The 19214-nt window shown below is 34.3% G+C and overlaps 1 protein-coding gene across 8 annotated transcripts in view; it reads left to right on the top strand.

Annotated features, from left to right (window-relative positions):
• The window catches only part of STXBP5 (syntaxin binding protein 5), a 107003-nt gene that overhangs the window by 74184 nt on the left and 13605 nt on the right, over window positions 1-19214 (top strand). For 2 of the 8 annotated variants that reach the window (XM_068677033.1, XM_068677032.1), the window contains 6 exons: window positions 318-443; window positions 938-1089; window positions 9103-9168; window positions 11731-11787; window positions 11875-11922; window positions 18895-18945. In XM_068677033.1, coding sequence (XP_068533134.1) covers window positions 318-443; window positions 938-1089; window positions 9103-9168; window positions 11731-11787; window positions 11875-11922; window positions 18895-18945 — 500 coding nt within the window. The remainder of the gene's footprint in view (window positions 1-317; window positions 444-937; window positions 1090-9102; window positions 9169-11730; window positions 11788-11874; window positions 11923-18894; window positions 18946-19214) is intronic. The other 6 variants (XM_068677035.1, XM_068677036.1, XM_068677037.1 and 3 more) reach the window with 6 other exon arrangements.

Consider the following 19214-nt stretch of genomic DNA (forward strand, 5'->3'; position numbering starts at 1 on the left):
TTCTTTTAGGAACTCAGAAAAGAGTTAGTGCCACCTTCCTTTTAGACGCTGTTCAAGTCAGTACAGAGTGCTAATGCTGTACTTTTTCTGAAGAAGAGAGAAACAGAGTTTGTGATCATTGCTCAATTTATTTTCAACACAATAATGAATCAAAGGGGCTTTTAAAAGACTGGATGAGCAGTTCTGATGTGGTTGTCTGTTTTTGGTTGATTTTCTTTGCAGCTATCCAAACTTTCAAAAGTTCAGTGAATTCTGAGCCTATAAAGAAGAAAAAAGAGATTTTAGAGAGTCAAAGATATATTTTGCTTACTTTGCAGAGTTAAAAATTCTCCTCTTAAGCAGTCTCCAGGTTACCAAATTGAGCTAGTTATCCAACTAGTGTGGGTGAGTGGAGAACCTCCTCAGCAGATAACCAGCTTAGCAGTCAATTCAGCATACGGCCTGTAAGTATATTCTATGCAATTTTGTTTTTCATTATCTTGTTAATGTGGCAGCTATTAAAAATTAAGTCAATGTGTTCACATGACTTGCACAGCAACACGAGATGCAATCAGTTTCCTGTGCTTAAATTTTGTGGGTCATGGCAGAGTGATTGCTGATGATGCTAATGTCAGAAACAAATCAGCATCATTCTTCCTTGTGTTTGCACTGTAGAGCTAAATGTCAGTTAAGCCTCTGTCAGATAGGTTGGCACATACAATGACAGTGATCTACTTTAGTCAGTGTCACATCTTTATACAAAAGAACACAAACAATGCTGCATTCTAAAATTGTAATTTATACATATTCTTAATTTAGGGCAACTTATTAAAAATAGTAATAATAAAGTAAGAAAAAATAGGAAGTCTTAAAATTCTGAACAGCAAAAAAATATCAAAATTGAAATTATACCTGTATTTGATTAGCATTATCTTCCCTTCCACTTATCTTTTTCCAGAGTAGTTTTTGGAAACTGTAATGGTATTGCCATGGTTGATTACCTGCAGAAGACAGTGCTCTTGAATCTTGGCACTATTGAACTGTATGGCTCCAATGATCCTTATCGTAGGGAGCCACGATCTCCCCGAAAAACTCGGCAGCCATCTGGGGGTGAGTTATCCAGCACTTATTTTAACCAGCTACGTCTATCTTCTGAGTTTATCAAGGCTAACAGTGTCTATTCTTTGCATACAAGTATGCTTTTGCCGTTATGATTTCATCCTTTCTTCTTGATCATCACTATTGCAGGTTTGTTACTTTTTCCTTCAAAAATAATACTCAATAAAACAATACTCAGTAATGCTTGATATCATTGTTAATGTTTTCTAGTGTAATGTTAGTTTTTTAAAAAACAGGTGGAAATGCATGTTCTGTGTGTGTAGATGTAAGTTACAAACACTCAGTAGATTTATGCCTTTAACACAGCTTGAAGTCATTTCTTCTGCTAAGCCTAGTATCCATGTCACATGCATGTATAAACCTATTAATATTAGCAGATAGTCACTGTATCTGCTGAGATCATTTTGCATCCTATTTTAACCTTTGTTTAGAAAGGTCCATGATAATCTAAAGAGTGTTATAATATTGTACATGCTCTTATATTAGTTTCGGAGGAAGCCTTTGATATAAATAAATCAATTAAACTTCCCAATCCAAATGAGTAAAATAGAAGCTTTTTTTTGAAAAATGAACTTCACTTCAAAAGTATACTTAAGAAGGGTGCTTCTTTGCAGCGGAGGAGGAAAATGACCTTTCAGTCAAAATTCCAAACTTTTTGTTGCCAAAATTAAAAGTTAGAATTTCAAGATTTTCTCCTTCTTGTTAGTTAGTGGATAATTTTAAGCTAATTTGGAAAGCAGCTAAAGACAGGGCTATCAACAAAGTCACTGCTTCCCCCAAATGATTACCCTTTGATGGGAAATTATTGATGTTCAAAAAACTTCTTCATGCTCTAGAGTTGATTGGTTTATTTTAACTGATCCAGAATAAAGTTCAAGTAACATTTTATCCAAGTGAAAATTGATGCTCCAGGAAATTTTAGTAAAACATTGGTTTGAGAAAGATGTAGTTAACAGTCAGCTTACTTCAACTGAGAAAACTGCTTTAAAAAAGCATTAGCATAAAGCAGAACATAAGCAGTTCTTAGCCTGTGTCAGATAAGATATACTTTAAGTATAATTTAAATATATATATATCTTTGAGAAAGAAAGAAATAACTTTACAGCTTCACTGTGTTAATTGCACTTGGTAGTAAAGGGCTTAACTTCTACCTCATGCATTTATGTATTAACTGCATTTTTAGTGTTAAAAATTACTTCTCTTGCCTTTTATTATTTTAATGTTCAGCATAACTCTGAGTTAACACTCTGGCTACGATGTTCATGAATTGAGTCTTTCTTGCTCATGAATGTAACTGTTACATGAATTCATATAATTTTTCATCTTTTACATTTTAATACTAATGACCTGCATGGCAAGAGCGTTTTCTAAACCTGGTTATACAAGTTGTTGAGCTGGCTTTTCTCTCTCAAATGTACTGTTAGTGTCTCCGTCTTTCCTTTTCTCATTGCTGCATAAAGGTATGCTGACTGTGGCTTCTTGCATGTGCGGCCTTTCTAACTTATATTCAGAGTCTGTGAAAAAGCTTCGCACCTCTTATATAAGTAAGTCATCTCATGGCAATAAAATATTTTTGAACATCTGAACCTGATTTTTTTTACTTGCTGTTTACTCACCACAAATATTTTTTTGTTATTCCATTATAAGTAATTGTTTTAGTTTTAGAAACTGATTTTAATCAATCATACATCTATCACTTCTTGTTCATGGCTTCATTGAAAGAAACTGGAAGGAAAAAAGCAACCATGATAATAGTCTTATGAACTGGCAGGAGAGAGGAGGAAAGCAAAAACCTGTCTCATAAGTTACTGATGTCTATAGGCTCAAGATCTGACTCACCAAATGCAGTGGTCCTCTGAGGCTAGAACCTTCCCTTGCTTGGTCCCCATCCTGGTCGAAAAAGCTTCGAAACTCGTGTTACATGATGACAATTCTTATTTATTTACTTATTAACATTGTAATGGTGATTTGTCCATTAAAAATGAAAGCTTACTTCTGTGAAGGTATTGCTTGTAGGGTTTAAAAGTTGAGGTGTTGGTGCATTGCACAGCCCTGTAGCGGGCTGATGGTAGCCCATCAGAGCCATGAGTTACCCTCAGGGCTTCTCTGATGTGTTCCAGCAGTCACAGCATTCAAGAATTCAGAAAATATAAAGTAGATTTTAAAAGTATAACATGCATTTTTCTAGTATGCTAGTTTTCTCCAGCCCTTGGGCTGTAATCTGACCACCTTATAACAGGAGTGTAGAATAAAACTAAACGTAAGGAACAGTGAGCAGGGTGGGGGAAGGCATACTTGAGACTGTGGTCTAGTTTTTTTAGTTTCTCTGTGTTTTTTTCCAAAAGAGAAAAAAGTAAATGCATTTCAGAGATGGTAGGCTTAATAGCCAACTATTTCTTTCTTTATGGTCTTCCATCATCTACTGCCAAGGAACAGTTAGGCATGAAAGAAACGCTTCCACCTTGAGATGATAAAGAACTGATAGCTGGGATCTGATGCTCCTTTGACACTGTGAAGGGAAGCAAAAGATGGGTAGAAGTTCCAGAACTGCCTTCTGAAGCCAACGATTGAAAATCTGAGTTTACCTGGAATATTCATAGGTTAGAATAGTTTTTTTGAGAGTTGGTTTCTTAACCAATAGTTGATCCTGCCTTCCTTCACCATCCTTTCCAAATTTTGATTAGCTAGAGCTGCACACTCACTTTCTATAAAGACTGAAATTAATTTCTCTAGAGTTATTTAACATCTCTAATGATTTCTAGTTTTCTAGTTCTTGCTGTTATCCAGACTTCGGTAGCTTAAAAATAAATAATTATTCCTGTATATGTTTACAAAACTCTGTTAAGCTAAAGCATAATTTTTTGCTGTATTTATGGGATTGGTGCTATCTGAGCTAGTTGGTACACTTTGGGGATTTGTGTTCTCCGGTTCTTGGACGTTAATATTGGTGTTTAGTGCCTTCAAAAATACAAGGAACTTACGCTCACTCGTTTGTATTTCAAGACTACATTCATCGAATTCTTTTGTTTCTGTCTTTAAAGCATTTCTATTTTAATACATCTGAAGATTTGTATGCATAAGACTGTTTCAACTGCTGTACAGTTCTAATAACCTTCAGGCATTACTAGTACTCAGTACGTAAATCTTCCTAGAAAAAGTGTTTGTGTGCTTAATGTGGATGTTTTAGAGAAACTTGAGTGTATTTCTCATTCTTTGAGACAACGACAGCATTAGAAAGTAATCATTCTAACCTATGTAGGCATTCAGACAAATTATTAATTAGTTGTTAGAAGTTCAGGTTCAGACAGTGTGACAAAGCGGCATATTGCTACTGTCCATAGTATCCAAGATTAGCAAAACCAAAGATTCAATGATTTCATGATAGAGAGGAGTAGGAAAAAAATATTCTGTTATTCAACCATTTCCACAGATTTTGACCAAACAAAGCAAGAAGAGTTGATCCTTCCTTAGTAAGAACCCTGCTATTTCATATGTTCCAGCATAAATTGTAAGCAGATGGTCTATTAAATAGACATTTATAATTTACGAAATGGCATGTTCTGAGTTAATCAGTTGAAAATTCAGAAAGACTTTCTTTACAAAAAAAAAATCATACACTAAGAGCTATGTATTTTCTAAAGTATGAGTAGAAATGCAAGATTTTCCCTTCACTTGCGATACAAGAATATGATGTATGTTTCTGTCATCTTTTTACTCGGGAAAAGAATTTCAGGGTCGCATCTTAAAGCAACATCTATTTAGAGTCAAGGTACTCCACACTAGCTTGACTGTGAACTGACACTTCAGACTAGTTCTACAGGTACGAGCTATGGTTGGGATTGTATTTTGCAATTTCAGTGAATCTTACCAGGTATTTTACTCGCGTTTTAGGTGACAGTTTATAGGTTGTGAAGCATGCAGTATGTGTTTTGTGAAGGCCTGCTAGACAACGTCTTCAGGTGCTTGTCATGGATAAAAACGATGTCAACCTTCATCTTTAACTCGTGATTGTGGAAGAAAAAAGTTAGCTTTGGCTGTACACTGAAATGTGAGAAAATTTTCCACAGGATGATGAGAAATCTATTCATAGTGGCTGTTAATACTGTTTTGAGACCTTTGCTTGATATACAAATTCCAAAGTATGACAGGAGAATAGAGTCAGCAAGAAGACAGCCAGTACTGATACCAAATATCACACATTTCAAAATTTTATGACTACACAAAAGAACTACAAATAGCAGTTGTTGCTTGCTTAGTCCCATAATTTTGAGTTCACAGAAGACACCAACCTTATTAACTCTTTCAAAGCTTATTATTGGTGGGAGTTGCAAGGGTTTCTGTGATTTTTCAACGAGTACAATATACTAGAAATGTATGTATATTTTATATATTCCTATAACATTTTTATATGTTTTAGCAGAGAGAGTTCAGAATTATTCAGACAAAGTAGAAGCAGTTTTTGCTTGCATGTGACTGCTATTTGATTACACATCAAAAAGTCTTTTTTTAATGTAACCAACAAGGATTTCAGAACTGGAGTTGAATCAAATCAGAAGAAAGTACAGGGGTTGGTTGTTCTAGTCATTTACCCATCCTGTTTCTACTTCAACTGGATCTGGACCTGAACTTGTTTTGAATTTTTAAATTTAGGCTTAAACTAAACCAGACCAACATCAATTGTGGCTAAGCCAAATACAGAGCTGAAATCACAGTGTGATTGTGTTCTTTTAATTGTCTCAAGTTAATTAGTTTTAATTCTAATTCTCATGTTGTTTATTATTTTAATTGCATTTTTTGTTAGGCAGGTTTTCTGTGAAGTTGTTTCTTCTGTGATAAATCTGCCTGAAGCTTATGCACAAAATCATCAAACATTTTATGAAGCATAATACATTCGTTAAATTTGGTTGTAGTTCTAGGGAGCATTTAATGCAGCATGATGTTTTTTCTATCTTTAGTAGCATTATATGACTTTGATTCATTTTAAAGTTTATTTCAAATTTCCTGCTACTAGAGTTCAGAAGGAAGCTAAGAGCTTGTTAAGAAGGTCACTTTTCCATATATTTGTTTTAGTCAGGTTGCAGTTCTGAAATAGAAGACTTTGGATCAATTGGTTTAGAAATTCACAGCAAGTTGCACGTATGTTGTAAGCCTGAAACCTTTCCTGAATTTGCTGTGCACATGGGTTATATCAGGGTGCCTTGGTTTATAAGGTAGACAGGCCTTCATAGTTCATAGGCTCAACTCAGATCATCTTCATTACTCTCTGCTCATTGTAACAACTAATACATACATTTTTTTAATGTATTTCTGTCCCTTCCTCCTATCTGTCAAATAAAAGCAGTGTTGACTATTCTTAGATTTCCAAGGTTTATGTGCCATAATGATGGTCGTAATGCCCACTTACTCTTTAGTAGGATAAATCTTAACTAATGCATAAAACTGGCATATAGCTTTATGAGAAGAGACAATATTTTGAGGTTTTCTGTTGGATCAATTGATGTGAGTCATTCATTAAGATGTATATTAATCAAATTTAACTTAAATACTACTTACAGAGGAAGCAAATGTGTAGGTATATGACTTTATTCTTGTCTAAAGTATATTCCAGACAAAGCAGGATTTCACTTTTCAGACGAAACTAGTGTAAGAAGCTCAATTCTTCCTCTGAAGATAAAGAATTAAAATACTTGTGAGGAGAGAGGATGTTAAATTCCTGAACTGCATCTTTGGATTTATGTTGTTTGGCTCCCCGAGGAGCATGATTTAGAAACATGATTATTTCTAAAAGCACAGGATATATATGTTTGTCCTCCTGGTATCACTGCTGTGAGAATTTACTTAATATTTGGTCAAAGAGTGTTCTTTAAACCTCCTGCTTCCAGTAATGAGCCAGTCTACATAATACGATACTGTGTTGTCTGTTGTGACATTTCAGAGTTGAAACTGTGCTTTGACTGGGAGTAATGAGCTCATATTTCTGCATGTTGTAATAGAGCTTCATGTACAATAGGTATGTGTAGCATCTGAGCGGCAGTGTGAGCACAGCACTGTGTCTAAGCTAACAGATTTTTAGATGGCAGACACCAGAAGGCCTTGGGTAGCGTGTTTTAAAGTGAAGTGTTGCAATTCAGACTGAAGGCCAGCAAACCTCCTGGGTATTTCTTTGTCACGTTTGCAAGAACTGTTTCCCCTCATACTTAAGGACCGTGTTCATTTTCAAATCCCACTCAGCAACGCTGGCAAAGTTTTTGCTGGATTACCAAAAAAGAAAGTGGGGAGAGGCAAGAATAAACAGTCAGTGATGAAAGAACATTAAAATGTCAAAATGGTATTTGTTCTGTGGGTGAAGCTGGTTTTTCAACGTTAGTACCAGAAGACTCCACCTCAAAGATTCAGGACACCTAAAACTTCTATAAAGAAGATGTTAATTGGTTTGATAAACTATGTGTGGCTACTCCTGACGTTTTTTTTGTTCCTCTATTGATGATATAGGCTGCCCAGTGAAACCATTCTGTGAGGCCTGTGCTTTCCACTAGCTGAAAGAGTAGGGAAATGTTTAATATGTGTATTAGGTAGGGTCAGAGGATCCTTCTGGATGTTAGCTATTACAACTGTTAATAAGCACATTTTTAGGCTTAAAAGATTGTTTTTTCCCAAAAAGGAGATTTCAATCCCCCCCTCCCCTCATTCTCATCTAAAAGCTTCCCCATGTAGTAACCAAGTGCAGTCTTGGTTTGGTTGTTAGTTCCCAGCACCAAAAATTCATGTTTCTTTCTTAAAGAAGCCTGATCAAGATCTATCTTTATATTTTTGAGGGACATCTGCTCTCACCAAGGCCATATTCTCAGAATGGTAATCACATGCTTTTAATCTGTGAAAAGGGAGCTCTGTGAATTTTCAGAGATCTTAACGAGAAAGATCATTAATTCTAAGCTGATTTTGATCACCCTTACTTGTGATTAGCAGAGCTATTGATTTCTGAATGTAAAACACGTGGTCTGCTCAGGCTATCTTGGAGAGATAACACGCTGAAATTTATCTGTAAATGTATCCCAGTCATCGTCCTTTAAATATACATAAAAATATATTGTCCACCCATGCTACTGTCTAAAATTTATTTTGTTTTTTTTTTTTGGGGGGGGGGGAGAGCAGCTTGTGTATTTTTAAGAAAACTTATTACACAACCTTGTGTAGTACAAAACATTTATAGTCTCAAGTGTGTTTAAAACTGGGCAGTGTTGCTAGCAATTTATTATCAAAAAGGAAAAGGGCAAAATTCCTTGTATATTCATAGTTAATGCTATGGAATAATCTTTAGTACATTAATGAGGTAACTTCCATCTTTAGCATCAGATGCTGAACTCCTATGCTTTATTTCCTTCACTGGAATGTAAGGAATGAGCTTTAGATGTTAACATATTAGTTATTCAAATGGTCAGAGTTGACAATGTAATTTAGTGAAATGCCTTCATATAAGGAAGAAGGCTTTTTTAAGCACCCTAATACCCTAAATTCAGCAAATGACATAATCTTTCAGTAAAACTCCATATTGAACTTCACAGAACAAAAGTAAATACAAAGCTCATCACTTTAACAGATAGAAAACAAATAGTGAAAGAACTCAGTGATTTCACATATACTCTGAATGTGGTTGTAGTCTTCGAGATCCTCTTTCATGTGACTTTCTTTAACAATTACATTTTTGTAGGATTTTTTTCAAAATAGAAATGATGTATATCTAATATATATCTATATAATGTAATTAAGTGCTCAGATAAGTGTGTTATGCTTAAAAGATAGTTCTTTTCACTGAAATTTAATGAGTAGGATGAAGTGAATAGCTTTGCAGTCGCTGCAGCTAGTGTCCAAATTTTAAAGTGTAAGATGTAACAAATTCTACCACAGCCAGCTGGTTTGTATTTAATAAAAAAAAAATCCTAACTGTAATGGAAGAAAAGGATGAAATAGCAGCCATATTCACTATACATTGTTTTTGTGTTCCAGCAGGTCTTTGTGATATTAATGAAGGTACAATGGTGCCAGAAGATCGCTGCAAATCACCTACTTCAGGTAATCATCACTTTCTCTTTCATCTTCCTATTTGCACGGAAGATGGCATGCTTTAAGTAAGCGCATATTGGTTAAGTAATTATATAAAACCTGTATAACTTGTGAGAAGTCCTGAAAAACTGCTGTGTTGCTCCACTGTATTTTTAAAGCAAAGTTTATTTAACAGATGCAATAAAAATGTCGTGAAGATGAGTGAAGAGAGATACAATCTGCAATATTTGTGTTTCAGGGAGACTACTAAACTGCACAATGGAATTCTGAAACACTGATAAGAGGTGTATGAATTCCTGTAGTAGTTCAGGTATCTGGCGTTTCAGTTGTCAGAAGTGGTTTTAAAAAAAAAATTTGCAAAAGGAGCTAGTTTACTTCTGCTTCCACAAATTACCATTTTCCTTTGGAATCAGAGGTCTTCAGAAGCTGTCATCCTTACAAAGTATGATTTTCTTGCTTCCAAAAAAAAAAAAAGGAGAAGGGGATGGATATTCAGTAGTTACTGAATATCCATGTACTTTAATATTCTAAAAGAAAGCTTCAGCAGTATGTTACACAGCTTTGAAATTTTTCAGTGTTGGCTCATTGAGGCTATAGATATGTAAATATTAAATAGTATGTGTCAGTGTATAGTATTAGAAATTAATATTTCATGTAGTAGGTAAAAGACACATTTTCAGCATTACTCTCGACAAAACTTTTAAAGAAGTATTGTCACTTCATCTGTTTCACTGAAAGCTCTGCTCCAAATTAAAGGTCAAAGGTTTACACAGGTAGCTAGTATAATGTAGTTTGTATACTTGAAATGTCGTACAAACTGGTAATCAGTATAGGGGTCTAAGGATAGATTCCTTTTCTATGGTAGCCTGTGAGCCATGTGAGGAATGAAGGAAGTGAGCCATGAAGGAAATTGTTTAAAACTGAAATGCAGTGTTATATCTTGTTATCATCTGCCCCATCTCCATTGAAAAACTTACTATTTTTGCAAAAATGTTTACAGGGAACAAATAATGAGTTGTAACTGCAATCTTTTTTCTCTCTTGCTCCAGCATCACTCAAATGTCAGCCCAAATGACTTCCAACTTGTATAGCTAAAGCTTAAAACACTAAGTTGAATTAGAGGCTTTTTTCATAATGTTGATATTGAAGTGGTATAAAACTCAAATCACCATTTCCACTCACAGTGCAATGGAAGTACTAGGGTAAGAATCAAGGTTATATGGAAAAATCTTAAATTTAACAACCTGCCTACCCTCCCTCCCTCATGTCTGGGTTGTGTTAGCTGGAGTAGATTAAAATATAATGCAATTTGGATACATATATATATTATTTTAAGAGAATCAAATAAGGGGACAACTTAAAATAGACAGATTTAAATGTCCTGAAAGGAAACAAAATTAGAGGGTAAATCTTAAACATAGAGTGATAGGATTTAAGTTTTAATTTATAAATTGACTATCTGAGAAGACTTTAGAAGGTAGCTTACTCATAATAAAGTGAACAGAATCAAATCTAGAATTCTGGGGAGCTGAATATTCTGTGAAAAGAGTATATGATTTCTTAGGTACACATGCACTACTAAAGAGAAATAATTCTAAATACCAAAAATACTGAATAGAGAAAAGAGGGAGCTGAGAAGCCACAGCTGCAAGCCCTGTAAAGTAGATTCTTGAAGTGGTAAGTTTAGAGTGTGTCCTGCTTCCCTCTGTTCTGTCCTCTCCTCCCAGTTTTTCGTGAATGAGAAGGTTCATGGCAGGCTTCTCCAGTTTTCTTTTGAGAAAGGTACTTGTAACTAGGGATGGAGGCAGTCACCTCACTGATAAGAAATCTTTTTGTGATGTTTGTATGTTCCGGGGAAGGCCAGCTCTTACGGATATAAGAAGAACTGCAGTTCCTTAGGTTTGGTTTCTGAATTTTACACCTTTCCTGGGCAAGATCACAGTACTGTAGTCCTCTTTTAGTCATGTGAAAATGACATGCTGTTTTCAGCAAGATGTTTGCATTCCATTCTTATTTTTACACTTGCACAAAATAAAATCCAGTGAAATTTTCTATTTTCAATAGGAGGCTTCAAGTAGTGGCCTATAGACACCACTACTGTTTTTTCAGTATTAAGAATTCTGAAAAATCCTAGATGACAACATTGGCTTTGAGCTGTTGGCAGAATAATTGAGGAGCTGTGGCCAAACAATGTTATATTGCATTGGAAAAAAAAATTAAAACTTGTTATTTTATTGTTATTACTGTGTTCTGTGAATTGTAATTTGGGTTAATTTTTTGTCTGGAACCATGATTAGGACAGCAATACAGTTACTCAGTGCTAAATATTTTATTCAGTGAAATAAATATTTCTCTCACTAAACTAATGTCAATGTGGCAGAATTCCTGTCCCAACAAAATAAATTGCAATCCATAGTATCTAGTACAGCTACCAGCTACCAGAGAATACCACCATCAGTATTTTATATTTTAACAAATCTTTTTATCTACCTTAAACTGAAAATTTTATTAATGCATTGGTTTTGTGTCAAAATTAAACGTATATCTATTTCATTCTGTCTTCACTCATAGGTTCTGGTTCACCAAATTCTGATGATGATCAAAAAATGAATAATTTTATAGAAAAGGGTACAGTATTTTTCTTTTCTAAAGTCTTTTTTCCAGTTCATTCTTTGATATATAGATTGACCTTTTTTATTAATATATTATTTACAGTGAAGACCAAAAGCAGAAAGTTTTCCAGGATGGTAGCCAATGACATAGGTAGGAAGTAGAAAGAAAATGTTTTGTTCCTAATCCAGTACCTTACTCTATGCAACACTAACTCAGCAGCAAAAAATAAATAAAATTTTAAAAAACGCATACTTAGTTGTTTTCATTCTTTATTCTAATTGGTGATTCTGTGGGCTGCTTCTGTACTAAATACACTGGGCACAATTTAAAAAAAATCAAGGATACTGGTGGCTTAAATTACACTCTTGCAAATGCACTTCTCTGTTTTCTGGATGGGTGGAATTCTAATCTGTACTAAGAGTTCAGTCTATGCAATTCACAACATTATTCCACTATTTTTTGCAAAGGTACGCTCCCTTTGAGAACGTGTGGCTGTTTACATTTCTTTTGTGCATTACATTCATAGCCACATGGTCAGATTTCCATATTACAGTGGTCAAGGTGGAGGTAGTATCATGTTTTGATTTAATCACGTGGAAAAGGACTTTTGGTCATACGTGTGTGCATATATATATATATATATATATATATATATATATATATATGACTAAATATTTGGTCATATATATATATATATATATTACATACACCCCATTACTGGTCCAGACTGTATTTACTTTTCTGCATCTAACAGTGACGCAATTTCCTTCCAAATCCAGACTTCACTTAAAAATTTGGCAACAAACTGCCTTGGAATATGTTGTATGCGGGTTATAGATTGAACCCTTTTGTGATTGGAATGAAAATTAACTCTGCTTATAACAATTGGGTCATTAAATAAATGAAGTCCAGGGGCTGGGTGACTTGATTTTGGGAAAGGGTTTTTCTTTCTTGCATGGGATATGGCTACTTTCATTTCAGAATCTCTATGTTAATGTTTCATTATGTTTTCTGTTTTTACATTGGTATATGTAAATTATATGTATAGTCTATTAGCAGGAAGGCTTAATTTTAACTCTTTTTGTGAGGTCAAAAAACAAACTATTTTGTGAAGTTGTTTGCTGAAGTACTACTTCATAGGTTATGTTGAACCATAAGGTCAGGTGATGGAGGACGTTTCTTTTTCACTATTCTCTGTTTGATTTGCTGTTTGACAACTTAACTTTTAATCCTAAACCACAAATCCACAACTCAGTAATTGAGAAGAATTGTTAATACGAAAATATGACTATGGTGAAGGTTCCTTTGGAATCTGAAGCATAACATGAGGAAGAGTAAGAAATGTCCCCTTTGCTCAGTACTATCATAACTGCAGTGATAACAGGTTAGGGAAGATGAGCTCAGAGACAGCAGAAGCCTAAGCATAATTCAAAAAGCAAGTGTCTCTCAATAATAGATCATTATGTCAATTATATAATTGGAAAAACTTGAGCATGGTTTACGTGAATATTCATTGATATGTTCTCCTAAAGGATTCTGGCTAACTGGAAGCTTATGTTCAGTTCTTCTCCTGAGAAAAACTACACTTAATCTTGTGCATGTTAGGTCAGTGCCTGTTGATGAGGTATTTTCCTTTTATCCCAAAGCAGTCTCTTCTAAACTTATTTTTTTTGCACAAGATATGAGGTCTTATAATGTGTTGGTGCATTACTTTATTTTCCCTTTTTTAAAAGAGTAATATTATGGTATTAATAAAACATGCTAATGATAATTCTATAGAACTGTTGACATCTGTTTCAGCTTGAAGCCTTTCAAAAAAAAGTGTGAATGTTTTTCACAGCTAAAATAGCGTAATGTTTACAAGCAATGCCTTCTTCTGGGTGTAAGTTAAATGCAGAGGCCATAATGAATGCATTGGATGTGTAATTCATAACTGTTTCCCAGTCAGACCATACTTTGTGTACCTTGCACAGTGTAATGGAAGTCTGAAGAAATGTAATTATTTCATCTGCATTCTGTTAGTTGGATGCTGTGCAAGGAATGTTCTTGTTTTTTCTCCACTACTATGTTTTCTATACCTTATACCCAGCATCTTTCCTCTGCATGACTTTCTGAACTTATATTGTATGCTCTTTGGTATATGTAAAATAAGGCAAAATGCTATGCCACTTCTTTGGTGCTAATAATAGTTGCATGTTTTTGCATTTTCGTTGTTTTAAATGGAATTGTCAGCTAAATGTGAATGGAAAATGAGTTTTGTAAAATGTGAGTGTTACTTTCTGTCATTATCTTCACACTGTTGTATGAAAGAACACAATTTACAATCAACTGTGTTCACAAGAATGAGTTTGTGTGTATGTAGCATGGTTATAGCTTTTTGCACTGGCATATCATGCAATCAGTTCAAGTACTTTCAGGTCTTTATCCATGTGTGAAATACAACCTGTCAAAATGGGTTACAAAAAAAGAATAGTTTACATAGTTAATTTCAGTCGCTATTAATATCACCCCTGTGTTTTTTGTCAGATGTGAACAGTAAGAGAAAACTGCTGACAAAGACAGAAGTAATCTCATTTCAGTGATAGGTCTGTAAGGTGGTAACAGAAAATGCATCTATTTAGAAATATGAAACCATTGTCAATTTAATAATTTTATTAAAGCTTTTATATAGAAGCATCTTCATTTCCATTGATTTGTATCATTAGTGACAGTATCAGGCAAGGGTTCTTACTTCATTGAAGGATCAAAAACCATCAAAGATTGCAACAGTAGTATAAATAAGTTAAAATGCAAATGTTTCATGAACCAACGTTTCAGCTTTGTCTTTACGAGTATTTAGGAGGTAAAAAGAAAAAAAAATTGTGGATGTACCTATCCAAAGGTCTATTGTTAATATGTGGCTTTAGGGTCACGTTTTCCCTTCATTTGCATTGGGGTGAACTTCAGAATAGTTGCAATTACCTTAGATACAAGGAGATACTTGGTTTAACCAACTAGGAATTTATAGAAAATACTCTGGCCGTTATGTGATGCAAACATTTCTCTTGGGAATGACAAACGTTTGAAAATGTAACTCATGTTCTGTGAATTCCTGTTGAAAAGTGTGTTAGACGTAAAGAGAAAAAAATAGGTATTTCATGTCTAAGACCGTGTAATTTTTGTAGAAAGGCATTGTGATCTGATTCGAGCTGAAGCAATATCTTTAGCTGTTTTACACGTTTGTGTCAGTAAAGTATTTGGTACAATGACTGGTATGTGACTTAATATATCAATATGAATCTTTCCAGAACTTGAGGTATTACAACATCCATTTCTGTAAGAAGCTCTAGTGAAGTTATTGTAGACTTCAAAAATATTGTAGACTTCAATACCTCTATAATTATTTCAGACTACATTCTTCAGTAAAATCATTTTTATTTCTTTTTTGCAATCTGCAAGTTTAAGAACAATTGCAAATGATATCATTAGGCAAATCTAAGCAGAGTAATTGCAATTCAAAATTTCTGTACTTAGCTGTTACCATTAACATAAGGCTTTTCACATTATGAAGTGTACAACTAAAATTGCCAAACAATGCTAAAGTCATTGACTTTTAATTCCATTTTCACAGAATCAAAGGTTAAGTTCTCAGATGCCCTAATGCCAGTGTTTTTTTCCAGCGTTTTAATATTTTGTCTGATTCAGGCATTCTGTTGTAAAATGACTTAATTATTCTTCTAAAAAATTTAGACATCTCAGCATTGATAATCTATTTCTTTAACTGTCACCAGTACAGTATTTGATTCTTTAAGCATCATGAAATTTGGTAATTTAAATTTTTCCTTTTATACAGTTGTCAAACGTTGAATCATATAGGAACTTGAGTATGTCTAAAATACTAGCAAGAAAGAAAATTCTAAGCTGGTTAGGTATATCTCATTAAATGTTAAATGAATTATGCTTCATGTAAACTATTCTCTTGTCTGTCAAAACACCAAGATACTTGTCTCACTTTATTTTAGGTTTAGAGAATTTTTTTTAGTAGAGGGTTTTGACTGTTTCCTTGAATAGGGAATATATGAGAAAACAGTTTACAGTTTTCAAACTAATGTGCTATACAATGTAATGTTTTGTAACATAGCTCAGGGTAACATACTGCAAAATAAGATATAACTATTACTTTAAGCCATAGCTTCCTGTTGACAGTTCAGATATGTCTCAGGTAGTCTTCAGATTTTCTTCGTTGAATTGGTTGAGCCTGCTATACTGAAAAATAGCACAGTTAGCAAAGCTAACCTTTTTTTTTTTTTTTTTTTTTTACCACTTCAAGACTGACATATGAGAAATCTCCAAGAATCGTGGATGTTGTTCTTGGACAATTCTCTAATCTCATATTTTCATAATGTACGTTTAGTTATATAAATAAGCAAAATAATGTGTGTATGTGGCCTATGTACAACTTCAGGTTTTCTAATTTAGAGAAGTATAAAGTGTGGGTCTAAGCAGAGGCAAGAGAAGCAGAATTATTCCCTAGTCTGACTCCTTGTCTTGTGCTGGTTGCAGAAAGGCAGCCTTGGCTGTAAATGGGGTAGAGGTATTCAGCAGTGGCATCACAGCTGCTACTTGAGGTCAGTTACGCTCAGAAGGGGCAGTTGACATCACCTGTTCTACAAATAGAGTCAAAAGCCTGACACTGACATCTCAATCCTATTTCCTTTCCTTTTCTCCGATCATTATCTTTTATGTGGTAGTTCTCTAGCTGTCTGGCAGTATTGCTGTTTTTCATCTAAGTCATGGAAAAACTGAATTTTCTTAAAACTATTGTAAACTATAAGCCACATATGAATGCAAGCGGTTTATTATACCAAGTACTGTTAAAAAAATGATTTAGCTGGTGAAATATTCCTATTTTCTTATTGCATCTTCAGGCACTTCTCTATCTAAGCACAAGATGGCAGTACTGCTATTTAAATAGGCTCTTGTTTATTTACATTGGAATTATTGAGGCTTTTGACACATTGAAGTATGTTTTGAACTGTAAGTTTTCTTCATAACATTAATTCATGGTTTCTAGTAATGACAGTCTTACCTTTTGTATCCTGTTGTCCTATTAATGAGAGGCATTTTTTAGTATGTACTGAAGAAGATGCTGGGCAGATTTGTTTTACCCTGTCAACCTAGACCATGCAGCTGGCCTTTTACTAGAGAACAAAAAAGCCAAAAGTGGGGATTGACTCTTAGGATCTGACACACGAACCTGTATTTTGTATGACCTGTTGCCTTATACCTTGTGTTTCTTGCCATTTTTCCCGAGTTGTTAAAATTGTTAAACACTTTGATCTGAGAAGCCAAAAGTAACCACTCTAGTCTTTAAAATGATTAAATAAACTAATCGTTACTGATATTCACACATGGTAAAAGCTGTGAAAAGCCAAAACCAGATCAATTTTAGTGTGCATGTTTCAGCTTTTGTTCAGTATCTCAGCTTCTTATGATTTACATGTCCAAAACAGAAAATAAGTCTTATGATGAGGATCACCTGTCTTATAATTCCTAATTCCAGATGAGGTTCCATGTTGTTGCACCAAGCTGATGCAAGTTCAAGCTGACAGCAGAAAAAAGGGTTCGTTGTCATTAGTGCAGTGTTGTACCACAGTTGACCATATGTATAGCTGAGTACTGATCTGAAACAAGTCAGTCTTGCTGAAAACAACCTCTGGCAAAAACTTCTTGAAGATGAGCTTTGGCCTCATCATTAAGCCAGGCAGATGCCAATGCAAGGCTGTGAGGGTAGAAAACATGTAGGTGCAGCACCCTTTTCCATTTCAGTCTACACTAAAGTAAGTTAAAATAACTAGCATTGTGGTCTGAGTTGAATTTAATTTGAACAGGACATACTTTGTAACAATGACATGTGGAGGAAATGAGAAGATTATTTCTGGAGCCTTACTCTCAAATTTTCATAATGTATGACAGGAATAAAACTGTTCAACCATTCAGATAACTAGCATTTGTAATATTGATGAGCATAATTGATGATACAATGAAGTACTTCTCCTTTTGAAGGAGTGGAAGTAACTTTAAATCATGCACTCTTCTTCAGGACATGTTGCAAACAATGATTTCTGTGAAAAAAAAAAAAAAAGATAATTACAATAAGCGAACTCCCATTTTTAACAGAGAAGCAGCAAGATTCAATCTGCCTAATGACAGGTATCCAACATCTATTTAGGTGGAGAAGTATTACCCTTAAAAGACAGTGAAGAACTAAATGATATATCAAAATTTAGGCATGTGGCTGAGAAATTCAAATTCTAGCCCTGGTCTAGAAGTTAAGCTATATCAAAATTATTCCTTCTACTAATTGTTAAAAGAAAAATGAAGGATGTATGGCTACAAGTCTACTAGTGACTATTACTTTATCAATGTTTGTTAGCATAATACTGCCTTTTAAATAAGCCATAAGATTTCTGTTCCTACAAACAGAATTCTCTATGTCAGTGATGATATCAAGCTCTACTTTTCACATGACCAGTACTGTTGAAATTTGACTTTTTTGCATGTTACATTTGTATGCTGCGGATCATATATAATTATTCCTTGTAATTTCATTCTTTTAAGATTGCTGATTACATCTCAGATTACTAGCTTATTTTACACATGTACTCTTACCTGTTACATTTTAGAGCAATTAAAATTTCATCTGTTTTCTTTTTTGAAGTATCTCAGGTGTGATCAGGAAGTAGGGCAGAAGAAGGGTGGAGGGGATGTTAAATTTCTGAAAACTTCAGTGTATAGTCTTGCAGTAACTGAGTCTGCATTATCTTCTCTTACCCAAAGAGATAAAATTTGAGTTTGAGCCAAAGCAAAATTCATCCAATCCATCAAGTTCATTCAGAAGTGTAAGGGGAAATGAAGTTGGGCAAGAGTAATAAAATGCTGTATTTAAAGACTGTGGTATCTTCCACGTTCTACTTTGCACCCTTCACTTGTGAAAGTCGGGCTCTGCTTTAATAGAAATCCTGTTAAGTACTGCAGTTAATGTAATGAACAATAATTTATTAAATGTTTGGAAAGAGGCAAATAAAGGCCAGCAGAATTATGTTTATTCTTTTTAAAAAAAAGATATACTTCACTTTTCAGCAAAGATGTCCAGGAAGCTAAGTTTGCCAACTGAGTTAAAGCCTGATTTAGGTAAGTTTACATAGTTGATTTTATTTTTATTGAAACTGTTTTGCAGAGTGTGCATACATTAAAGAGTCCTTACTTATGTAAACTATCATGACTGAGTTGCATTATCTGAAGTATAGAACTAAAATTTTAATTCCACTCTCCTTGGGGGCTCTCAGGCACAAAATGTCATTGCTGTCATCATAAGGTAAGCCTGCAAATTTTGTACATGGCTTATCACATTTTTGTCATAATTTTTAGGCATCTGTCACTCCTACTTTCAAAACAGTGCT

This window comes from Anas acuta, chromosome 3, assembly GCF_963932015.1.
Source record: "Anas acuta chromosome 3, bAnaAcu1.1, whole genome shotgun sequence".
NCBI lineage: Eukaryota > Metazoa > Chordata > Aves > Anseriformes > Anatidae > Anas > Anas acuta.